The sequence below is a fragment of the Hypomesus nipponensis genome, chromosome 9 (genome assembly GCF_054491055.1).
Source record: "Hypomesus nipponensis isolate SF chromosome 9, ASM5449105v1, whole genome shotgun sequence".
NCBI lineage: Eukaryota > Metazoa > Chordata > Actinopteri > Osmeriformes > Osmeridae > Hypomesus > Hypomesus nipponensis.
In genome coordinates, this window is record NC_140369.1 from 15044922 (window position 1) to 15068871 (window position 23950).

A 23950-nucleotide genomic window follows, 5' to 3' on the forward strand; every position below is an offset into this window, starting at 1 on the left:
ATGGTGTGTTCGGTGTGCAGTGTTGAGACAGCCTGTGTGGCAGTGTGGCAATGACAGGGCTGGAAATAATCTGTCAATAAGAAGCGAAACAAACCAACCCCTGACCATTCATCCAGCAACAGAGAAATTGACTGTGTCTGCCTGACACCGGCTGTAATTGGCTGAGGTAATGGCTGGCTGTGACTGGTTTAGGTGATGGGTGATTGTAATTGGTTTAAAGATGATGACTGGCTGAGGACACTTGTCTTAACTGTCCAATCAGGGAGTGCAAGTGCGGTTGACAGATGACTGGTCAGTAGGACCAACAGAGGAAGAGATAATTCTGGACTAGGACACACTCCCCCAGACTAGGGCTGAGACTGGGGCTGAAATGCAGTCCTTCAGGAATAGGAATGGGACTGAGCCTGGGACTGGGGTTAGTACTAGAGCTGAAACATTCCTGCAAGACAAAGGTTGGTATCATGGCTGGTACTATGGCAGAAACACAGTCATTCAGGTCTAGGACTGGGACTAGGGCTAGTTTTAGGGCTGGAACACATATTCCCAGACTGAAGCTGGGGCTGAAACGGGACCTCTTTCATTACGACTGGAACTCTGGACACATTTCCTCCCGACTAGTACTGGGACTGGAGAGGGAGACGGTGAGAGGGGAAAGAGCTTGACGTTCTGTGCTTGTGGGACTACAGTTGAACAGTGAGGTTTGAGCTTTGGGACAGTGCGGCCATATTAACGAGTGTTTATTGATGCATAGTTATCGCGGCTGGCAGGAGCACTTATTGGTTCTGTGAATCCAAATGGATTCTTTTCTGCATATTCATGCTATGACATGTTTGTGTAAGCATTTGTGCATTTGTGCGTGTTTGTGTGTTTATGTGTGTGTGCCTGTGAGTGTCATTTTTTGAGTATACGTGGCGCACGCCGTGCACATGTGTGTGTGTGTGTGCAGTGTGTATTTGTGCATACCCAGGGGTGAAGTGTGTGTGTGTTTGAAGCTTAGGTTAAATCCAGTGGGCAGCCAGGCAGAGAGGCAGTCAGGACTGCAGGGAGGAAGGGAGGAACGAGAGGAAGGGAGGAACGCGAGGAAGGGGGGAACGAGGGGATTGGAGGAAAGAGAGAGGAAAGATAGAAAGAGAACCTTCTGCTGTTGTGACTCATCAAATCACATTACCCTCAGCTTATTAGTGACCTACATGAGCACTACTCGCTCTCTCTCTATAGGCTTACATGAGCACACGCCCCGCACTCAAACACACACACATTCAATAATACAGTGTTGACAATCATAACACGCTTGCAGGACCAAGCCCTGGCCTTTCTCCTTGCCACTTCTAGAGCCTTTAGAAAATGACTTCAGAGAGGCAGGAACCCACACATCCATCTATCTTTCGATCATGGAGGCACCCAGAGAGATACGGGGGTCATACCGTTCTCAGAGGCAGGGCTAGTTATCAAGCATTGCTCCAAACCACCTCCATTACACACACATTCTGCACACGCACAGATACATGCACGCTAGTCATTTGTGTATGAGGTGTGTGCGGCACCTAGCACCGGCATGTATCAGCTGGAAGAGAAGACATTACATATTCTGAAGCAACTGCCGTCAGTTTGAACCTTCTCGAGCCACACACACACACACACACACACACACATGAATACACACAGACACGCACCACATTGTGGCTGGATGAAACCACTCAGACTAAAACACTTACAGAGGGCTCTACGGGTCAAACATATCAACACACACACACACATTGAAGAGCTGTGTGAATTTATGCTCCAGTGATTGATGGGGCCTCTTGTCTCCTGCTTAAGAAATAAAAACGTCTGATTTCCTCTTTTCTTCTCAGGTCATTACATCTCCAGAGCCATGAGTAATGAGTTTTTCTCTCCTCTCATCTCTTCTCCTCTCCTTTCATCTTCCTCTCCTCTCCCTTCATCACCTGCTTTCCTCTCTCGTGTCTTCCTCTCCTTTCCTCTCAACTCATCTCTTTCCCTTCCTCTCGCCTCCTCTCCTGCATGAATGAAGGTGTATAATAAATGAATGGGATGGATGGTAAATTGCCGGGGAATACTTTTTCTAATCTGAGACTGACGTGACAGGAACAGGTTCCTTCTCTCCGAAGCTCCCCAGTAGCACTACACCACACACAGACCGACAGACTGACAAGAGGACAGGCATGACTGGGACAATGACTGGCTAATAGTCAGACAGACACGCAGCTGCCAAACGAGATCGTTAAAGACCGAGAACAGCTTTCCTTATTACAGTCAAGCCATTATGTCTGAGAATGTAATGATTCCCAAAAGACACAACGCTTAAAACCCACGTTATTCAAACTCTCCACAGTCCAAAACCGTATTTAATCATGAACTGTCACTGTGAATGGATTGAGATGTCCTGTCCGGAGCTGAGTTAATACACCCTCCAGACCCGGGCCGACAGCCAGGGAAAATCAACACAGCTGGACCTCGAGGTTGTCATAATCAATAGCCTCCTAGAAACAGCTGGAAAGCAGAACTAAATTGAGGTGACACGTGCGCATTGCGCGCGGCTACAATAAGACAGACACTCATAAAACGTTTCCACTTTGGTGCAGGTTCAGTGTATTGAACCCCATCGGTCCACTTAAAGATTTTGGACACATGGACACGCTCAAGCTTCATACGCAAACAAAACGCAGCCTCATCACACTCAAAAAACCTTGTCTTACCTTCCTCGTGCATCCTCTGCAGACAAAAAGTCAGGTTTCTCCTCCAACCGGGCATGGTGCGCGTGACAAGAGCGTTTTTATCAAAGGGGGAGAATAATGCTGTCACACTGCAAGTGCAATGACGGCGACAGAAAAGCGGTAATTATGCTGATAATGTAACAAGCGGCCGCTGCGGTGATGGTGATTGCACTATGATTCCCTCCGCTGCATTACAGTAGCAGGTGAGCCCTGGGAACTATAGCCTAAAACAAACCGACCCGGGTTAAATCTCTTGGTCCATTTCTGGGGTGACAAATAGTCCGTTTTTCGTGGCCGTCGCTAAGGCACAAACACGCACGCCGAATCAGAGGCGGGGACCATGACTCAAGGTTCACTGTCACAAATGTGCTTGGCAAAGTGGATGATCCGCGCCGATGCTCTGGCAAGTCTGCGCCGCCGATATTCGCTTTGACAGACCACTGGTTTGAGTGCGTCGTAGAAGGGGAGGCATTCAACCTTTCTAACAAAATACCCCTACCAAACCCTCCCAATGCAGCTTGGTCTTGACAGAATACAGTAACTCAACTGCGCATAATGTTTAAAAGCTATAGCTTAGTATATCATATGACTGCATGATTTTTTTTAGATAACAATAATGCTGAATCATTTCATTCACAGGTGACGAGAACAATTGTTGCTTATAACAGTGGTTGATAGAAGCAGAATTAAGTGTACTAACGATTGTATGGCATTTCATTATTAGAAATACACACACGTGTGAATGGTGTCCTTACATCGCTAAACCTAGAGGCGTGGAACCACAATGCAAGATGCGGTCAAAAACCATATCACATTATTGCCACCCATATTAAGTGTTTTCAAGAGTTCATGTTGATTCGTGTGGCGGCTGCTCAGCCCCGGTCACCACAGTGATAAGGGCATGAACCCGACCACGCAGCTTTGTCGGGGAAAACTACGACTCCTAGCGAAATATCTGCCCAGCTGCAGATCCAGAGAACGTGTGTAAAACTGGCTGTACAGTACATAAATAAAACTACACCGACTTAAGGCTTAGTCACAGTGCTCTTACATAACCTTAGATGTATTGTACCCCAGAATAGGTGGACGAATATTCTTCTATACTCCTCTCTTACCCATCTAGAGATCAGAGGTTGCTCTGCGGAAGACATGAGACTGTGCTGTTTTCAAGTCATTTTTATTCATTGAGATATGAAAACATAACATTCTGAATTCAAAACAAATGGAAAATATCTGACAAAACAGTTTGGTAAGATTTATCTGTGGAGATCTGAGTGAGATTTTGTTTAAGGCAGATTCCCTTAGATTAATGCTCAGATCTGTTTTTCATTCTGACAACCTGTTAGCACGAGCTTGGTAGGTCAGACATGTTCTACCATACAGCTAAACTAAAACCTTCTCATCTTATATTCTGTATCCACACTTTGGGAGCCAAGGAGCAGAGGGCTGGGAGACGGTAGGGGGGGGAGGGGAGGCGGGGGGGTGCAACTGTTCTCCTCATTGAGGGAAGGAATGTAGCAGGGAGAGATGGAGGCTCTAGTTCCAGGGTCTAAGGTTCCAGGGGCTAGGACTGTCCAGGGCCAGGCCGGGGCTGGGACTAGGGGGGCAGAGCTGGAGGTCCAGGATAAGAGTCTCTGTTCCTGTGCCTGGTTTCAATAAGGGTTGAGAGCTCTGGTGGTCCGGGACAGGGTCCGACAGTCCAGGTTAGGGCTCTGGGTGTGGGGAGGAGGAGTTGGGTGATCTGGTGCAGAGGACAGGAAGTATGTTGTCTGTTCTTGGATTCCGGTGTCGGGGTTCAAGGTCTGGGCCAGTGGTGGGGTCAAGGGTCACTGCTCGTTCTGCTGTCCGTCTGTGATGGAGGACACGGCACCCTGGCCTTTGTTGACGTCGCTGATGCAGGCCCACTGGCCGTCTGCCGACTCCTTCCACAGTGTCACCTAATAGCGACAGCAAGGAACGCACACGTTATTCTCACACACACACGCAGACATACAAACACGCATGACCACACACATGCTGACATTCAAACGCTCAAGGAAGCACTCGAAACACTCAAAGGCTAAGACACAAACGCGTTCTTGAGGCAGTCATTTGCTTCACGCTGAGTGGCTGCTGCACGTATCCTGCGTTAGTCTGCCTGGGCCTTGAGTGTGCCTACACGCAGGGTGCAAAACCAACAGAAGTCGTGGGGCAGTATGCCAAAGATCCCCATGTTCCACTAGGAAACAGGAAACAGCGAAGAAGTAGTAGTACACAATGGTGGTGAATTTTGAAGAAGTTTCAGCCGCTGTTTCTGAGTAGCGGAGTGTATTGAGGCTTTTGAACACACACATACAGACATGCAAAGACACACACACACTGATTTTCAAAAATGCACACAACTCATTTCACACACATACTGTCATGATAACATACACATTCCTCAATACGCACAAACATAATGACCAACACACGCACGCACACACACACACACCCCAACACGTAAATACACACACACACACACAACCTTGTTGTCTCCCCCGGACACGGCCAGGATGTTTCCGGTTATAGACCAGCTGACGTGCCAGACCACATCATTGAACTTGTGCAGCAGCTTGGCCGTCCAGGTGTTCCCCGAGGGGTCGTCACACGTCCAGATGAACACCCGGCCGTCCTGGGGGTGGGGAGGGAAGGGGTGGAGGAGGATGGGGTGTGGAGCGGAGGGGTGGAGGAAGACAGGGTGGGTGGACAGAGGAAAGAAAGAGGAGAGTGACATGAGACTCCATTATACTGAAGTTGTGTAGCAATGCTGTGTGTGTGTGTAGCGTGTGTGTGTGTGTGTGTGTGTATGTGTGTGTGTGTATTACCTGGGAACAGCTGGCGATGGTGCTGGTGGGCAGACCGATGGACGGAGCCCAACCCACATCTCTCACCCAGTCGCTGTGGGCCTCCAGCTTCTGGTCCTCCTTCCATTGGCCGTCTTCCTCCCTGGAAGAGGAGCACAGAGCATGAAACCTCCAGTCAGAGAGCTGCATTTGCAAGCAAGCCAATGACATTGTTTCCATGACTGTACAAATCCAACATTCCTTCCACTCCTTGAACTAAATCTCCCTCCTTTCCGGACAGGTGAGAACATGGTACAGAAGGGGCCTGTCCTCCAGTGTCAGATAGCGACGCCAAACATTGAGAGTCTCAGCCAAGCTCCAGGTCACTTACTTCCAGAGTTTGACCAGGTTGTCGCAGCCTCCGGAGACGAACCTCTTGATGTAGTTGGGCTTCTGGCCCGAGGGCTGCTCGATCAGGCTGCCGGGCACCACGGCCGGGGCCCAGCTCACCGCATTACAGCCGATCTGGAGGGCACGGAGGGCAGGGCCACGGGTCAGGGTTAGAGGACCCTCACAGGGTATGGGGGTCAGGGTATGGGGTCCGGGATTGTCAGGGTTCACGGTCAGGGTTTGTGATAGTACCGTCTGACGCAGGATGGGTCATCCATGTTGTCCACCAAACCTAGTGAGTGTGCGCGTGCTCACTCACCGTGTGGGCATTGCTGATCTTCTTCACGTCCCACTGCTGGTCTCCAGTGAAGGTGAGGATGGAGATGGCTCCGTCCGAGCTGCCGCACGCCAGGATCAGACCAAAGTCATACGGCCCCCAGCACACAGAGTTCACTGTGGAGACACACACACTGCTCAGAGCAGAACAATAGACACGTGTTTGAATAACCCCCACACACACACACACGATATACCAGCACTCACCTATAAAACAGAACTAATATATGACTAACGTAGCTGCAGCCACATGAATACCTGAGGAGTCGTGTCCAGTGTACTCGTACATCTTGTCCCAGGTTCCGTTCTCTTCCTTCCAGACGATGACCTTCCGGTCGTAGGAGCAGGACGCCAGCAGGTTCCCGTACATGGGGTGAGCCCACGCCACCTGCCACACCGGGCCCTCGTGGCTGACAGGGCAACAGAAAGCACAGGTCAGTCCGATTGTGCAGTGACATGATCAGTCCCTTGATCAAGTGACAACTGTCAGGCCAACCTCACATTTAACCCGTATCCTGTGTTTGCAGACTAGCTGTAAGGCAGCAACGGTGAAATTGTATTCATTTAGCACATGCTTTTATCCAAATCAACATATTAATACATCTGTGCTACCAATGCTTTGGGGCATCTATCCCAGACCACCTTTAAACTCACCCTCTGAGATCTGCCACCAGGATCTGACCTCCATTCTTCACGTCGAAGATCTTGACAGAGCGGTCCGAGGAGCATGTGGCTAGCCGGGTGCCGTAGTAGTCCATCTGAGCATCATGCTGCAGAGGGCTCGGTGGTTAGACACTAGCCAGACTCGGTTTCAAAGCGACAATGACGCCGCACTGTCTTCAACATAACGCTTAAAGGACACTGGCTTACACCGTTTCCAAATAATATTGTTACAACACTGCTATCCGTTAACGTCATTGGAATGGAGCGACATTTATCTCTGCGAACTCACGGATAAAAAAAGAGACGGGAGAGAAGAGCAGGAAGCAGGGAGAAGGAAGAAGACTGACAGAGCAGGGTAGAAGGATAAATCAGTTACTGTATATCCGTTAGAGTTGGTTCAACTGAAAATCGGTTACTTACGATCATGTCTTCGTGTGAAGTGTCCACCGTATTAATAACGGAAACCTGTATTTCATACACCCAGGTATGACACAACAGGACATTAGAATTGTGAATAATATTAAACAGACACAGCTCAACACTTGACAACTTGCCAAATGTCCCCGCCTGGGGATCATAAGTGTTATCGTATCTTTGCTAACTCGAGTTAAACACTATCAGCTGTAAAGCTAACTAGCAATGACAGGCGTTGACTGTGTTTTCATTGAAGTCATCTCCTTGCTATATATCACCATATACAGCACTTAGCTAGTATCTCAAAGTATAAAAACGTGGAGTAACTTGCTACTCACCATGATTGCAGTTAAATTTCCGATCAATATTATGAAAAACCAAAGCCGGCTTTTCTAACAACACCGCTAACTACAGACGTGGCAACGAAAGTACACGGCGGCCAATACAAAGTACCACTTCCGGGCCTGTACGCTAAATGTACCGCCCCATGGAAACAAGCAATCCCCTTAAACGTTCCACGAAACTGTTCTTCCTGTACAGTCTGAAGATTGAGACCACCTGGTGGCGGTAGAAACAGGGCATACATTTTACTCCCCCTACACTCCAACTTGACTAGCACCTATTTATATCGCACAAGTGTCATGTTTCCCACTAGTTTGTACTTGGCTAAGAGCGTCATTATTGCGCCCCGATTTCGCCATGTTGTCCGGTTAAAGCGCTGTTTCAGTCTTTCCTAAAATATATTGTGAAATACAAAAATCGCATTGAGAGTGACAGTTCTAAAGAAACAAGATGTCGACTGTTTCCTACCATATCTCCAACCTGTTGGAGAAAATGACATCCACTGACAAAGACTTTCGGTAAGATAGTTTGCATGAGCCTGAGATGACACTGCATCATGCCATGACTGTCCGTTTGAGGTGGCCAGACAGTGGACATTTGAGGTGTTACAAGTGGCTCCTAAATCTAATACTGTTGATTTAAATATATATGTGTGTGTGTGTGTGTGTTTGTGTAATCATGATATAACTAAGATTTTTCTGCTAAGATTGAATATGAGGCATGTTGTATGACCATAGAATTCAAATGACATTGACATGTTGCCTTTGATACTGAAGACAAGCTTTATGTCAGAAATGTGTAGTATGACCACAGTGGTGTCCTATGACCTCTGCAGGTTCATGGCAACCAACGACTTGATGGTGGAGCTGCAGAAGGACTCCATAAAGCTGGACGAGGACAGCGAGAGAAAGGTGGTGGCCATGCTGCTGAAGTTGCTAGAAGACAAGAACGGAGAGGTCCAGAACCTGGCTGTGAAATGGTGAGAGGGACCTACAGAAAGAGAGAGAGAGATAGAGAGAGCATGTTAACGACAGAGAAAGAGCAAAAGCGAAAGATGGGAGTGGACAGAGAGAGCTATGGAGAGATAGAGAGAAGCCGAGGGATGGAGAGACAGACAGAGACAGAGAGACAAACAGAGAGACAGACAGACAGACAGAGAGATAGAGAGACAGACAAACAAATAGACAGACAGAGATAGAGAGACAGACAGAGATAGAGAGACAGACAGAGATAGAGAGACAGGCAGACAGAGAGACAGAAGACTGGACAGAGAGTGACACGTTTTTACAAAAACATACACGCTTTTCTGTCTCTCATACATGCATGTATCTGTTCTGTTCTGTGTGCGATTGCTCCAGCCTGGCTCCTCTGGTGAGCAAGGTGAAGGACTACCAGGTGGAGACCATGGTGGACACGCTATGCTCCAACATGCTGTCAGACAAGGAGCAGCTCAGAGACATCTCCAGCATGGGCCTTAAAACAGTCATCGCCGAGCTTCCCCCCTCCTCTTCAGGTTCTTCTTCATCCTTTTCCTCCCTCCTTCACTCCTTCCTCCTCCCATCCCTCTGTTCTGATCTGCCTGGACCTCTCTGTCACTTTCTCCTCTATACAAGCAATGGGTCTTCGTCATGTCCTCTTCCTCCTTCCCTTCCTCTGCTTCCCTTTTTATCCGACTCCTCCTTCTCTCCTCCTTATCCTCCTATCTCCTTGTCATTTTGTGTGTGTGTGTGTGTTTGTGTTATGCCCAGGTCTGACGCTGACGGCCAGTGTGTGTAAGAAGATCACCTCTCAGCTGATTGGAGCCATGGGGAAACAGGAAGATGTTACAATCCAGCTGGAGGCCCTGGACATCCTGTCAGACATGTTGGAAAGGTAGCAGGGACATCCTTTCAAAGGCCCAGAATTGTATTCCAGATTTTTGCCTCAAGTTGCCTCATGATTGTAGTTTAGGGTGTGACTTTTGAACTTTCACTTCTTCCACCAGCAGCCTTTTTACCTCTAGCCCTCTGCCGTTCCTTCCTCTGTACAGGCTGAGTGGTGCGCTGGTCAGTTTCCACCCCTCCCTGCTCTCCTCTCTGCTTGGTCAGCTGACCAGCCCTCGCCTGGCTGTGAGGAAGCGCTCCATCCTGGCTCTGGGTCACCTGGTGCCCTGCTGTAGCCCCGCCCTCTTCACCCATCTCACTGAGCACCTATTGGCCCAGCTGGCCCAAGCCCCACCCCCTTCCACCTCCACCACACGTACTTACATCCAGTGCCTGGCAACCGTCAGCAGGCAGGGTGGACATCGCGTTGGTAAGATCACTTGGAAGTGTGTCGAGTGTGCAAATGGACTGAATATATAGAGTGTGTGTGTATGTTATAGACCATTGATTCCAAACCACCCATGCCATCCTACATCAAAGTGAGTGTGCTCCTTCATGGCGTGGTGTTTCAGGTGAGCACCTGGAGAAGGTGGTTCCCATGGTGATGCGGTTCTGCACTGTGGAGGATGATGAGCTGCGGGAGTCCTGCTTCCAGGCCCTGGAGGCCTTCCTGCACAGGTGACACCTCCCAAACCCTCACCTTAACCATCATCGGAACCCTGACCTTTACACACCGACCTTAACCCTCGCAACTTTAACCCTCATATCAAGGCTGACCTTAACCATAACCTTAGCCCTGACCTTGACCTTTTCCTACCAAAATGGTTACAATGTCGGATTGACAATGAGATACTGTATTCAATACCGTCTGTAGTTTAGTTTGCTGAATCTTTCATATAGTCTGAGTCATGTGATTTTTCTCCTCTCCACTGATAACTGACAGGTGTCCCAAGGAGATGTCCCCTCACGTTGCCAAAGTCATGCAGCTGTGTCTCCGTTACCTTAGTTACGACCCCAACTACAACTATGATGCAGAGGAGGACCTAGAAGACAGCATGGAACAGGATGGAGAGGAAGACCCAGGTGCACACACACAGCTACATGGTTTCTGTTGGGGATTATTTGCTGGTTTTTGTTGTGTGTGTGTGTGTGTGTGTGTATTTGATACCAATGTATCCTGCTCTTGCTGGCTGTACCTGCTGCTCACACAGAGTCGGATGATGAGTACAGTGACGACGATGACATGAGCTGGAAGGTTCGTCGCTCATCCGTCAAGTGTCTGGAGGTGCTCATCTCCACGCGCAGGGACCTCCTGCTCGACCTCTACACCACCGTCTGCCCCGCCTTGCTCGCGCGCTTCCGCGAGCGGGAGGAGAACGTGCGAGTGGACATCTTCACAGCGTTTGTGGCGTTGCTGCGGCAGACACGCCCTCCCCCCGGTCTGGTGACCTCTGACCCCAGAGAAGACCCCGCCCTCGCCATGCTCCGGAAACAGGTAGTGACATCACCACACTGTAGGATAAGCATACACACACCAGACCACACACACACACACACCAAAGAACACACCTGACAGCCACGCACACGCCTGACCCTCCCTCTGATGCTGTGGGGTCCCCCAGGTTCCTGTGGTGATGAAGGCTCTCCACAGGCAGCTGAGGGAGAAGAGCATGAAGACCAGACAGGGCTGCTTCTGCCTGCTAATAGAGCTGTCTACTGTCCTGCCTGGAGGGCTGGCTGAGCATATCCCCACCCTCATACCTGGTACACACACACACACTTAGACTGATATTCACACAGACCAGATATAACCTAAGCCTTGCTTCTGTCTCTATCTCCTCCAGGTATCATCTTCTCCCTGACAGACAAGTCCACCTCCTCCAACATGAGGATGGACGCCCTGGCCTTCCTCAGTGTGCTTCTCCTCAGCCACCCTCCAGAGGTCTTCCACCCCCATATGCCTCTCCTGCTTCCCCCCGTGGTGCTCTGCGTGGACGACCCCTTCTACAAGATCACATCCGAGGCCCTGCTAGTCACCCAGCAGCTGGTCACCGTGCTGCGCCCCCTAGGACCCGGGGCGGGGGCGTTCGACGCCAAGCCCTACGTGAAAGAGGTGTTCTCCGGGACCCTGCGGAGGCTGAAGGCCACGGACATCGACCAGGAAGTGAAGGAGAGGGCTATTTCCTGTATGGGCTACATTGTGTGTCACCTCGGCGACCAGTTGGGGGCGGAGCTGCAGCCCACCTTGCTGATCTTCCTGGAGCGCCTGAAGAACGAGATCACCCGGCTAACCGCCGTCAAGGCCCTCATGTTGGTCGCCAGCTCCCCGCTGAAGGTGGACCTGAGGCCCATCCTTGGGGAGGCTGTGCCTATCCTGGCATCCTTTCTCCGGAAGAACCAGCGGGCCCTGCGGCTAGGCACCTTGTCCGGGCTGAGAGTTCTGGTGTCTGGGTACGGCTCCTGCCTCACTGCCCCCCTGCTGGAGCCCCTGCTCCTGGAGCTGCCAGCCCTTCTGGAGGAGAGCGATATGCATGTGGCCCAGGAGTGCATGACCCTGCTCAGCAGTCTGGCCTCTTCCTGCCCCCCTGCCCTTCCCTTGATAGCAGCGTCCGTCCTGCCCGGGGTGGTAAGACTGGTCCATTCCCCCCTTCTGCAGGGGGGAGCTCTGGCAGCTATCCAGGATCTTCTCAGGGCTCTAGTGCTCTCCAAGGCTAGCGGTTTGGGCTACACCCCTCTGCTCCAGTTGCTTACCGGCCCCTTCCTCACTCCACACAGGACCCCAGAGATAGACATCATCCACAGACAGTCCTACTACTCTGTGGCCAAATGTGTCGCTGCCCTGTCTGCTGCCTGTCCTAAAGAGGCCCAGAGCATGGTGACCAGCCTGATCCGGCAGGTGAAGGACCCCCAGGCCCCTGAACCGGCCAGGATGCTGTCCCTCCTCTGCCTGGGGGAGGTGGGCCGCTGCGTCAGCCTGGGGGGCCACAAAGAGCTCCAGGGGGTCCTGATGGAGGCCCTGTCCTCCCCCAGCGAGGAAGTGAAGTGGGCGGCCTCTTCCGCCCTAGGGAACGTATGTGTGGGCAGCCTGGAGGACTACCTACCCTTTCTGCTCCAGGAGATCTCCAGCCAGCCCCGCAGGCAGTACCTCCTCCTCCACGCCCTGAAGGAGGTGATCAGTGCAGGGGCCACGGCCAGCCTCACGTCGCACGTAGAGGCCATCTGGACTATGTTGGCCAAGAACTGCGAGTGTCCCGAGGAGGGCACCAGGAACGTGGTGGCAGAGTGTCTGGGCAAACTTACCATGGTTAGTCCTGCCCAGCTCTTGCCCAGGCTCAAAAAGCAGCTAGCAGCAGGTAAACAGATCTGTCTGGTGTGTGAGGTGAGTGAGTGAATAGATGACTGATGGTACTGTTATGTGTGTGTGTGTGTGTGTGTGTGTGTGTGTGTATTTAAGTGAATGATCCTGTGTGTTTCCAGGCTCCCCTCTGGCCCGCAGCACAGTGGTCTCAGCAGTCAAGTTCACCATTGTTGACCAGCCGGTCCCCATAGACACTCTCCTGAAGGACTGCATAGGTAAGTTATCACATCCATTTACCCAGCCCTCCCTACATGCAATGTTACAGAAGGCTTCACAGCTGCCCATAATAAACTGTAACTTGAAAGTTGATTGAAAACAGTTAAAAGCCATATAAACAAAAATGTATTGATGCCTTATTTATCTGAGCTCTTGCCCATGACAGCCTGGGACTAACATATAATCCACTGATAGAACCTTCTAGACAAACACAGCATCTTAGTCTAGTGTGTGGTCTTAATTACCCCAACTCCACATTTGGACACCACTGGCGTTGTCACATCCTCCTTGTCCCAGGCGACTTCCTGAAGACTCTGCAGGACAAGGACATCAACGTGCGTCGCGTTGCCTTGGTGATGTTCAACTCGGCAGCCCATAATAAGCCGGGTCTGATCCGCGGGCTGCTGGGCTCAGTGCTCCCACACCTGTACAGCGAGACGCAGATCCGCAAGGATCTCATCAGAGAGGTATGCAGTCCAGAGCTCCTCAGGGCCGGAGGGATGGTGGAACTGAGATCATGAGAAGAACTAGAATCATGAATCATTCTGAATCATTATACAACTTAAGATATACAGATTTACTGTTTATGTAGGTGGTTGACCATAATTCGGCACGTTTTTTGTTATTTTTATAACTGTTGGAATTGCTAATTCTGCTGAATAACTACTGAACAGTTGACAACAAAAGCTGAGAGCTGGTACCTGTTTTCTGTCTGGATTGATTTCTGTGTGTGTGTGTCTGTGTGCGCCAGGTGGAGATGGGTCCGTTCAAGCACACGGTTGATGACGGGCTGGACGTGAGGAAGGCAGCGTTTGAGTGCATGTACACCCTGCTGGACAGCTGCCTGGACAGACTGGACCTGCTGATCTTCCTAGACCACGTAGAGGAGGGTCTCAAAGACCACTACGACATCAGGGTAGGAACACAGAGTGCCCACTATGACACCAGGGGGGGAAACACACACCCAGGCCACTACTGCAGGGTTTTTTCCTGGCTCAACATAGGCTTATGTGGCATGCTAAAAGGCTATAGCCCCGGGCTGGTGGGATGCCCGAATTGCAGCGAATTTTTTTTTATGAAAAGGTTTTTTGTGGGCGATTTCTGCTAGAGGGCTTAGGTGAGAAAAAGCCTTAGGCAGGTCACCTCAGCCTTTTCAATGCAGGAAAAACCCTGTACCGTTTATAGCAGAGCCACTCACACAACATATGGCTTTTCTTAATTTATTGTCATCAGTGTCGTTTCATTTTAGTCAGTGTGTGGTTTTCTGTGTGTGTGTAGATGCTGACGTTCCTGATGCTGGCCAGAATGTCGTCTCTGTGTCCAGATGCTGTGGTCCAGAGGCTGGACAGACTGGTGGAACCCCTGAAGGCCACCTGCACCACAAAGGTTAGCTCGCATACACACTCTGTGGAAGGCTAATACAAACACACACACCTACCGTAATCTGCCTTGTGACGAGCGTGCACGTTATGACTAGCGGTAAAGGTCACATTCCCTTCAAGGTAGTCTCCTCTGTGCTACTAATTGTAATCAGTCACATGTTTCCAGTTGTATCCCAGTACTCATGTGAGCCCTCAACCCCAGGTGAAGGCTGGCTCGGTGAAGCAGGAGTTTGAGAAGCAGGAGGAGCTGCGTCGCTCCGCCATGCGGGCAGTGGCGGCCCTGCTCACCATCCCCGAGGTGGAGAAGAGCCCTGCCATGGCCGACTTTGCCAACCAGATCCGCTCCAACGCAGAGATGGCCTCCATCTTTGACAGCATTCTGGGAGACCCCTCCTCTAGCTCAGTGGAGAACATGGATACTACCTAGAGCCCTCAAAACATCAAACCTGCTTACTGAACACAAAACCCCCCGGGGATAATGGAACATGGCTGGCTACAACCGTTATGTTAGAACACTCACTTGCTAGAACCCTCAATACAACTGCATTGGCTGGAACCACCAGTACATGGCTCTTACTAATGTGAAACCAACAATAACGTGGTTTCAACAACCTTGTTGTACTGCAGTAGTAATACTCAAAGGGCCACAGCCATACAGCCTCAGTGTTATGTGAATGAACAGACTCTACCCTCGTGTCCACATCACCATACCAGAAGTGCCTCTTAGTCATTCAACATGGTATTAAAAACAAGTTTTGGAAGCTAGTTGCATTGATGATCCGTTTTTTTTTCAAGCTTAAAATACAGCAACAAAGAAACATGAGAAGCTGTGCTTTTTTGTTAAGTATGATGTCACCACTGAAGCAAAGGCATGACAAATTAATTAATTTGCATTACTTTATTTTGCAATATTCATATTGTTTCACCTTCCAATATCACCCACCAACTCCACCACTCTTATCCAACTTGCGCATGTCCCTGGGAAGCACGTGTGCACAGATACACCAAGACAGACTGCAGTAGCAGCTCTTGTCCCTCTGGCTATGGGGTTGGTGTGAAGATCGTGTGATACTGACTGCTGCTCTACTGTCAAAGCAGATGCTGCCAGCCATCTTCAAACATGCCTTTGGGAACAGGTCAGCTGACAGCTCATTGGCTTCAGGAAGGTCAGCTGATGAGTCCGGTGCATTCTGGATGGAGGGAAATGGATAACCATAAGGAATGTCAGTCATAGGGCCACTAAATTAAGCATACAGGTTGTATATTCTAGTACACAAGGTCTTATATGAACTATACACACACACAATCACAATAAAAGACAGTGTACAGCATGCAGTTACACAGAATTTCTTTTTTAAATATGTTCCGAGTTAATTTGTCGCAGGTTCTCTTCCACCGCAGGGCTATGGGCGAGCTCAGGGTGGAATGGGTAATTCCTCTGCCTGTCTCTCCCTCCTTGTTCAACACCTAGCCAGAGTATGGATGACTTGGCAGGACTGATTGAGGAGGCAAGTACAGCTACCTGGATTTTTTTGCAAGCAGACTAACAGCTAATCACTATGCTAGCTGACTACACACAGCAATGCTAGGCAGAATTTAGTGAATCAAAGCTTCATTGCACCCATCAATTGCCAGCTCAATGCTGTACTGGTTCACAAGCAACAGCTAAAAGCTTTTAGGACATCTTACACGTTGCTGATTTGAAGACCTGCCATCTCCCTGGTATCGTGCACCAGACGCTTGACTTGCACAGGGGGCAGAACCTGCCCTTTCCTCCTGCTGCTGTCATAGCCACAGGTGAAGTTCATGTGGTTCTTGACCCATCCCTTTACCTTCTTACTGGTGGCATCTCATTGGCTGCCTTAAGGTCATCTGTGCAGGTCAAAAAGTGAAGAGATTTAATGCCATGGTAACAAGCCAGGTGAGCTGGGTTTGAGTGACTGAGGTTGTAGGTTAAACATTCTGCTTATGACATACAAGTTCAGTTCCCTGATTATATCAAAATCGTTTAATGGAAGCGTTGGATGACAGCGTCAACTTTGTACATGAAAACCTCCTGAGTCACCAAAAAGCGACTGACATGAACCAAACGGAGTCGCACCTGAGCTTCAATTTCTGGGTCTGAATGACCGCTTGTTCTTCTTGACTGGACATCATTGGCCACGTCAGCAGGAGAGCAGTCGAGTCAAATCTGTAAAGGAATGCGCACATAAATATTAATCAAGCTAACTATTTTGCAAACTGAAACATTTGCGCTAATGGTGTCAAGTTCACTATCTGAAGAAATTGACAGAAGGCTAGTACTTCGTTTGCTAGTTAGCGGGCGTGTTCCATTTTAAGCATGTAATAAGCACTAATCCAAGATACATACATTAGTAGTTTTACATTGTCTGCATGTACACATGATCAGAAATTCACGATTATTTAACGAGGTGAACAAGCGATCACTTCACATGGTCCTCTCAACCATCATCAGTCATCTTCACTAACTGCACAATATGCTAAATCAGAACCTTAGAAGTACCCTGTGTTATTGTATCGTGAGAATTACAGCAGTTTTCAAACAGGATGGTGTTAGATTGTAAACTCTATGCACGGCCTACTTACCGGTTAATCTGCGTGACCTCTACTAGTTCGATAGAAAATAATGGTTTTCTTCCATCGTGTGACGTCTGTAACAGACTTTATATAGCTGTGTAGAGCGCATGAGTTTGAGGTGAGGTCTCCTGTCCTTAATTGGTGCAAAGCCGTTCATGTCCCTCCCCTTGTACTTCTCCACCAATGCGCGGAAAGGAGGTTAGGGACGCGTGGAATCCAGCAAGGAGGTATATATACTGAAGTTATAAATAATATGCGAGGACCAGAAAAACTGATTGATATAACTGACTTTACTTAGTCCATCCCAAACCTAGGAACGAAGTTCCTTGTAAATCCGGTAAACCTCATAGTTTATATTAATATATGTGCACAACCTATTCTCATTGAATGAGACGAGGTCCTACCTCGCGTTGTATCATGGGGTTTAAGCAGGAGGAGGATGTTGAAGATCACGATTAGAATGATATAATTTAAAAAGTGACGTACTATTTGAGGCAGTGTTTTACCGGTTGATGACCTGCAGGAGAGTGTTTCTTCACTATGAAGATTAACATAAATCAAGATAGGAATAGGATTCCAAACATACAGTACCTGCTGGTAGGCCAAAAGATGCCATTTAAATTAATGATACTGCGTAGGCCTATCATTTTGCTAGAATAAACAACTGATTTACACGGTGTAGGTTAGGTGCCCACTCTCCCTCCCGCTCTTGAAGGGGCGGAAGGAAGAGAGAGAGAGAGAGGGCGGGGTTTGATAAGCACAGTCGGCCACTTGTTGGAGGTTTCAGTCAATTTCGTACGTGCCATTTGCTTGCATTGACGCGAGAGATCCATGATTGGGTTTGTGTAGCGCTATTGGAGCCAATCAGGGGAACCGGGCGAGCGAGAAACGACGACAGGCTGCACGGGTGAGGAGGAATAGGATCTGGTTGCAGGGGATTGGTGTATTGTGAACCAACCAAATTACTAATGCTACAAAATACAGGAATTAAAACATTTTGAAACAGTTTGACCGAACGATTCTTGTGATCCGATGAGTTTTATCTTATAACACGAGCCGATGTTGGCTAAATTTGCTAAGTAGCCTACATACCAAGCCCGCTTAAATGTTACTTGGCCTAGCTAGCCAGCCATTAGCTACACAAGGCGGGCAGAACATTGCGCGAAAATGACGAGGTTGTTAGTGCTAGCTATATTAGAGCTAATGATGTACACAGATATATCTAGCTGGAAATCTAGTAATAATAACTACAATCGGTCTACCAATGTACCACACACATTCAACTGACATATCAGACATGTGAATATGTGACTTAAGACCACAATGCAGAAACAACATGCCACACAAAGGAAAATGGTGGATAATTTAGCCTGCTAGCTAACGTGAAGCTAATAGCTAGCTCGTAACAATGTGCACCAAACACATTGTTTCGTTTTGTGTAGACACACAACTGATAAACGTTTGTTCAATAAAATAGTATAACGTAATATTGATGTGAAATGTCATGCATTACAACTGATACGTTGTTAATATTCGTGTTGGTGGCTACTCTTTTGATTAACAGTTGAGTGTGATTTGAAGACCTCAAAGTGTAGTGACCATGGAGCAGTACACAACCACCACAGGGGAGCAGATAGTGGTACAAACAGCCAATGGTCAGATCCAACAACAGGTGAGGCCTTAAACACAAACACTATGTTACTACTGTATATATAATTGTTCTATTCGTTTTCAGAGGGAACCTCAATCAAAATGTTCAGCCTGTGGAATTCTCTGATACAAGATATAATTTATTCCACTGACTCAATACAGGGTAAATGATAATGGTGCATGTGTATTTTATCTAATACTACTGCATTTTTCCTGTGTTTATAATTCACATGTTTAGTGGGGGCACTAGTGCCTGAGTCGGAGTCTTAGCCTGTGTGTACTCTACATGTTTTGCCTTTAGGGCACTGTGACGACGGTGCAGTTGCAGGCTGAGCCAGCTGCTTCGGCCCAGCAGGTTCAGACACTCCAGGTAGTGGTGGGATCTCAGAGCCCATATCGTGTCCCCGTCCCCCCTGTCACACACCCCTGCATGTCCCCATAACCCCCACGTGTCCTCTCTGGTGCTGCAGTCTGTGGATGTCAGCTTCCATGACATTGTCATAGTGAGTGAGCGGTCAACTAGGTTGCCAAACTCCACCGCATGACTTGTCACTCTTCAACTTGCTGTCTTGTGCACCCTCAGGCATCTGACAGACTTGACGTTGTTCTAATTATATCCCACAGGGGGCGCCAGCATATCAAATCAATGCTGTATTAATTGTACATCAGCCCAGTATCAGGTCATAGTGGATGAGGAATACATAGTCTTTATTTGCTGCTTCTCTCAAAACATCCACCAGACTTTTCCATCTTCTCTCATAACTATCCACCTGAGAACTCGCTCTGAAATGTGTCCATAATGCAAGTTTGTGTTCTGTAAATGACTTGAATGGGCATTTGTAGTATGTTGGTTGTTACTTTCCATTATGTATGTGCACACCCACTCAACATCATGTTCAGAGGAAACCTACTCAGGAAATAGGCGTACCATCTCTCTTAGCAGCATGTTGACGGTTCAGGTTCATGCTAGCATGCTTTGCAAACCACAAGGCCTCATCTGTTTTATGGGTTCCTCTGTGACACACATGCTTTGCATGGAAGCTCTGTCTCTGACATTCAGAACAGTAGCAGTTCAATTCCTCCTTGCTTTCCCTCTCCCTCCTCCCCCAGGTGCAGGGACAGCCTCTGATGGTGCAGGTGAGCGGGGGGCAGCTCATCACCTCCTCTGGCCAGCCTATCATGGTGCAGGCCATGGGGGGGCAGGGCCAGACCATCATGCAGGTTCCCATGGCTGGCACTCAGGGGCTCCAACAGGTGAGCTGACCACAAAGGACCCTCACTGTTACTGAACCTCAGATGAGCCGTCTTCTTTAATACAATGTATGAATAAATAAATACAGCCACATCTGACCGAGCCACGTAATAGTTGATACTGCTGATTGTGTGGGCTGGTTTGGTGAGATGAGTGTGGTCTCTTGTGCAGATCCAGCTGGTGCAGCCAGGGCAGATCCAGCTGCAAGGGGGGCAGACTCTACAGGTGCAGGGGCAGGGGGGGCAGACCCAGCAGATCATCATCCAGCAGCCGCAAACCGCAATGACCGCTGGGCAGAACCAGGTACGGTGGACGCATTCTCTCTCTCTCTGTCTCTCTCTCTCTCTCTGTCACTCTCTGTCTCTCTCTCTCTCTGTCTCTCTCTCGTACACGTGTACACATACCTGAACATACAACATATACATGCAGCCTCAAGCCTGTAAATGAAAAAGTGCTAGTTTTCTCCAAGACAACATAATCAAACTTGCAGTTGTGGATGGCTAAAGTGTGTTAAATGCTGTTGTTGCTTGTCTCAGGGCCAGCAGCAGATTACAGTGCAGGGCCAGCAGTTGGCCCAGACGGCTGACGGCCAGACAATTGTGTACCAGCCAGTCAACGCTGACGGCACTCTTCTCCAACAAGGTATCACTTTCACCTCAAAGCTGCTATCTCTGGAGGGTCTCTCTCTGTCGTATTACAGGCCATTGAGGACAACAGAACCTTCTCATGTTTTTACCCACTTTCGTTAATCTTTTAGCTACCTTTTTAAACCTTTAAGGTCAATTATAATACCTCAGGATCCTTTTAAGTGAATTGATTCCTATGCTGAAAAAGAAAATGAGTAAAACATTGTATTAAAACGTGTAAAAAGACGTAACACGTCTCTGTCCTCTCCAAGGGATGATCACCATCCCTGCATCAAGTCTGGCGGGAGCTCAGATAGTGCAGGCGGGCAACAACACCAACACCACCAACAGTGGCCAGGGCACAGTGACTGTCACGCTGCCCATGTCTGGGAACATGGTCAATACTGGGGGCATGGTCATGGTGAGTCTCTCAAACTCTCTGTGTTTATGGTTGTGTTTGATCATTAAATGTGTGTTTTTGGTTGGCTTTCGACCACCGCTTTGTGTCTTGGTGCTTCTGTTTGGTCACAAAAGGTGTGCATGAACAGGTGTTTCACACCAAATGTGTGTTTTTTTTGGGTTGTGTTTGACCTGTAAATGTGTTTTTGGGCGACCAGATGGTTCCTGGTGGAGGCACGGTACCAGCCATGCAGCGTATCCCTCTGCCCGGGGCTGAGATGCTGGAGGAGGAGCCTCTGTACGTCAACGCCAAGCAGTACAACCGCATCCTGAAGAGACGGCAGGCCCGCGCCAAGCTGGAGGCCGAGGGCAAGATTCCCAAGGAGAGACGGGTCCGTATGTTCAGGAGAGGAGCGTGTGCAGTACTTGACTCACTAAGAGAGAGCACAGCAGTGCATTTGTTGTTTTGTTTGTGTTTTTTCGCAATATTGGCATGGGGGGGGGGGGGGGGGGGTGAGCAGTGTGTGTTAATTGAGAGTGTAAGCCGTAAGCCTTATCGATGCTGAATTTGTGTTTTTCTGCCTTCAGAAATATTTGCACGAGTCACGGCACCGCCACGCCATGAAGAGGAAGAGAGGAGATGGGGGACGATTTTTCTCGCCCAAGGAGAAGGAAGAGATGGCGCTGGCCATGCAGGTGAGCGGGTTACAAGGCAACTTCAAGCAAGACGAGTATAGGGAGTTTGTACTCAGCTCACAATGGACAGTCTCTAGTGCTCCGTCCCTTGGCTAACCAAACGCTTGCATCAACCCACTCTCCTGCCTTCGTCACCTATCCGCCTTACAACCATACTGTGTGCTGCTTCTCTCACATATTTTGTATAAACCTTTTTTTAAATATTTTTTTTTTTGGGGGGGGAGTTGTTCGAAACTACCTTGTATATCACGCTGCGACAAGTTTTAGATGCTAGCAATGAGAAGTGTTTCTATGTACCTTTTTGTTCTGTTGCTTTCTTTTCCTGCAAACCACAGACTGCCAATTCCTCTGCTGTTTGCACAGTTGGTCTAAGTCCCAACAACAGAAGCCCATATGTCTGTCTTTGTGGCTGCCATCTTACTGATAGCTATCAGAGCTTTTTTGTCACTGTCTGTGTTCCTTCGTTAGTGTTGTACACTGCTGTGCCTCTGTGTTTTGTTATTGTTGCCATGCTGTGTACCCCTGTCCTAACACTTGTGTTCATTTAACAGTTGCAGGGCTAAGATGGGGTGGTGTAAAGGTACTGTATCAATTTCTCATGAAAGACAAAACAGCCACCACAAAAGAAATGGATCTTGCAGTTAGATCCACCCTAAACCCCCAACTCAGATTATTTTCATAAACAGTTTAAATATAGAACATGATTTATGGTCATGCAACCTGCTCAGAGGAAAGCCAAGGGAATGCATTCATGCAGTATTTATATGCCCGCAAAAGCCTTAGATCCCAGTTGTTTTATTCATGTTCATGTAACTACTTAGTAAGACTTGGCTTTTACTGTCAGACTAATCATATGAATGCAAAGCTTGTGTGTTTCTGTGTGAAACCTGTTACTCTTTTTAGTATGTGTGTTAGCATTGCACTTAAGTTAGCCATTTTTTGAAAATATTTTTGTCAGTTAAGTTTCTAGTTCAAATAAAGCTGTGCATGTGTTTTTTGTATTTTAATTGGACCCAGGAGCGTCTTAATGGCGCTTCACAGTACACCAACATAACAAATTACACAAAGGGAATAACTGGGATGTCAAGTTCATATATATATATATATATATATTCCAATAGTGACATTAAACAAACATTTGGACCCTGAGAACAGAATAGAACATGAATCAGTTGTGCCCTTAGATGTCTCATAGAACAAATGGACAGGTCTGTTGTCAAGACAGTTTTGGCAGCCCTGTTATTCATGCTAACAGTTCTTCCTCCTCTCTCCAGGTACAGTCAGAGCTCCCACCAGCTGGAGAGGAAGCCGTCGTGCAGATGATAAGTGTGTCCTAACCCGTCGCTAGCCCGAGGGGGCTTGTCTGTATGTTTGTGCGCTTGTTTCTGTATGACAAATGTCAAGTGGAAGAGGGAGAGAACTCCGACACATCTACCAGTGCATCTTTCTGGGGACTTACTAAGAATTCAGCAAGCTGGGCTGGCTCAGAGCACAATGTGGACTAGTGGAGAGTTTGCCAGCTCTAAGTGCACACCAGATACGTTATTCAGTACTACACGGTAACCATGGAAACACTGGAGAGCAATTGGGACCCTAGAAGACTCGGGAGGACATCTGTTATGTAATTGTGATTTGTACGGACATTAATAACTCTGTATCAAAGTTGCTTGATTTTTAACGCCGTTTTCATATTTATTTGGAACACATTACTAAAATGGGTAGCTGTTTATTCCTGTCCTCTGCTTTAGGTTTTCAGGTTTAGTCTTATTTGTTGCTGACAGATTTCATGTGAAAAGCAATAATCTGAGGGCTATAACCCAAACACTTTTATTCCACTTTTGTTTTAGTATTTAATAGGTTTTTGCATGATCTTCTTGAATTGCAGGTTTAGGCCACAGCAATACCAAGTTAGTGTACATAGGTAATGTGTGTATTGTACTGGGCCACATTGTATGATATAAGCTGTGGCTGCCCACACCTTTTCCACAAAAGCTAAATTTTCAATTAATTGAAGTTGTAACAAACCTGCTTCAATTTGTTAGCCATAGAATTGTTAGAATCAAGAACACTCGATTGGGGTTGGGAAGAGGGTTGGGTAGCCCTGATGTAAACTGAATTCCCTTTTATATAACATGAATAAAACAACACATGTCAACTGTGTGTGCATCATTACTCATATGCTGTGGCCTGTCTGACACAGGTTGAGAAATATGTAAAAATTAGGGTG

General features: G+C 48.2%; 3 protein-coding genes and 1 long non-coding RNA gene across 14 annotated transcripts; 2 read left to right on the forward strand and 2 right to left on the reverse strand.

Annotated features, from left to right (window-relative positions):
* Positions 1 to 3896: 3896 nt before the first annotated feature.
* Positions 3897 to 7836, reverse strand: sec13 (SEC13 homolog, nuclear pore and COPII coat complex component). Its single transcript, XM_084704103.1, has 9 exons — positions 7681 to 7836; positions 7349 to 7393; positions 6920 to 7035; positions 6524 to 6675; positions 6249 to 6382; positions 5931 to 6064; positions 5582 to 5702; positions 5242 to 5388; positions 3897 to 4672 (listed from the first exon to the last, which is right to left on the reverse strand). Exons 1-9 carry the CDS (start codon positions 7681 to 7683, stop codon positions 4562 to 4564), a joined length of 963 nt encoding a protein of 320 aa, XP_084560229.1. The 5' UTR covers positions 7684 to 7836; the 3' UTR covers positions 3897 to 4561.
* Positions 7837 to 8006: 170 nt separating this feature from the next.
* Positions 8007 to 15267, forward strand: cand2 (cullin-associated and neddylation-dissociated 2 (putative)). 3 transcript variants are annotated; one of them, XM_084704090.1, is made up of 15 exons: positions 8013 to 8202; positions 8520 to 8663; positions 9043 to 9197; positions 9433 to 9556; positions 9714 to 9976; positions 10119 to 10224; positions 10490 to 10629; positions 10758 to 11041; positions 11169 to 11310; positions 11391 to 12899; positions 13024 to 13119; positions 13418 to 13587; positions 13872 to 14036; positions 14399 to 14506; positions 14705 to 15267. In XM_084704090.1, exons 1-15 carry the CDS (start codon positions 8135 to 8137, stop codon positions 14927 to 14929), a joined length of 3699 nt encoding a protein of 1232 aa, XP_084560216.1. In that variant the 5' UTR covers positions 8013 to 8134; the 3' UTR covers positions 14930 to 15267. The 3 variants fall into 3 exon arrangements, with proteins under 3 accessions (XP_084560218.1, XP_084560216.1, XP_084560217.1); XM_084704091.1 differs by lacking the exons at positions 8013 to 8202; positions 9043 to 9197 and having other exon boundaries at positions 8573 to 8663; XM_084704092.1 differs by lacking the exons at positions 13872 to 14036; positions 14399 to 14506; positions 14705 to 15267 and having other exon boundaries at positions 8007 to 8202; positions 13001 to 13119; positions 13418 to 13556.
* Positions 15268 to 15385: 118 nt separating this feature from the next.
* LOC146273117 (uncharacterized) lies at positions 15386 to 17253 on the reverse strand. Its single transcript, XR_014766435.1, has 4 exons — positions 17110 to 17253; positions 16604 to 16693; positions 16192 to 16374; positions 15386 to 15692 (listed from the first exon to the last, which is right to left on the reverse strand). It is a non-coding gene; the product is annotated as an uncharacterized LOC146273117 (long non-coding RNA).
* Positions 17254 to 17660: 407 nt separating this feature from the next.
* Positions 17661 to 23878, forward strand: LOC146273118 (nuclear transcription factor Y subunit alpha-like). Of its 9 annotated transcripts, XM_084704097.1 has the most exons (11): positions 17850 to 18007; positions 18665 to 18772; positions 19052 to 19123; positions 19861 to 20004; positions 20174 to 20305; positions 20539 to 20644; positions 20901 to 21049; positions 21246 to 21419; positions 21616 to 21723; positions 22275 to 22303; positions 22998 to 23878. In XM_084704097.1, the coding sequence occupies exons 2-10, from the start codon at positions 18701 to 18703 to the stop codon at positions 22284 to 22286; spliced, it is 969 nt and encodes a 322-aa protein (XP_084560223.1). In that variant the 5' UTR covers positions 17850 to 18007; positions 18665 to 18700; the 3' UTR covers positions 22287 to 22303; positions 22998 to 23878. The 9 variants fall into 9 exon arrangements, with proteins under 9 accessions (XP_084560221.1, XP_084560223.1, XP_084560219.1 ...); XM_084704095.1 differs by lacking the exons at positions 17850 to 18007; positions 22275 to 22303 and adding an exon at positions 17661 to 17697; XM_084704093.1 differs by lacking the exon at positions 22275 to 22303 and having other exon boundaries at positions 17851 to 18007.
* The last annotated feature ends 72 nt before the right edge of the window (positions 23879 to 23950 follow it).

What these genes read in the sequence shown, in the direction of transcription:
- sec13 (XM_084704103.1), bottom strand. An exon ending in CTGGTGGCAGATCTCAGAGG is followed by an intron (nt 6,676 to 6,919) that starts GTGAGTTTAAAG and finishes TTGCCCTGTCAG; the next exon opens with CCACGAGGGCCCGGTGTGGC. An exon ending in AGATCAGCAATGCCCACACG is followed by an intron (nt 6,065 to 6,248) that starts GTGAGTGAGCAC and finishes CGTGCCCTCCAG; the next exon opens with ATCGGCTGTAATGCGGTGAG.
- cand2 (XM_084704090.1), top strand. Translation starts at nt 8,135, where the DNA reads ATGTCGACTGTTTCCTACCATATCTCCAACCTGTTGGAGAAAATGACA. An exon ending in GCAGGGTGGACATCGCGTTG is followed by an intron (nt 9,977 to 10,118) that starts GTAAGATCACTT and finishes GTGGTGTTTCAG; the next exon opens with GTGAGCACCTGGAGAAGGTG. An exon ending in CTGGAGGCCTTCCTGCACAG is followed by an intron (nt 10,225 to 10,489) that starts GTGACACCTCCC and finishes GATAACTGACAG; the next exon opens with GTGTCCCAAGGAGATGTCCC.
- LOC146273118 (XM_084704095.1), top strand. Translation starts at nt 18,701, where the DNA reads ATGGAGCAGTACACAACCACCACAGGGGAGCAGATAGTGGTACAAACA. An exon ending in ATGGTCAGATCCAACAACAG is followed by an intron (nt 18,773 to 19,051) that starts GTGAGGCCTTAA and finishes TTTTGCCTTTAG; the next exon opens with GGCACTGTGACGACGGTGCA. An exon ending in TGACCGCTGGGCAGAACCAG is followed by an intron (nt 20,306 to 20,538) that starts GTACGGTGGACG and finishes TGCTTGTCTCAG; the next exon opens with GGCCAGCAGCAGATTACAGT.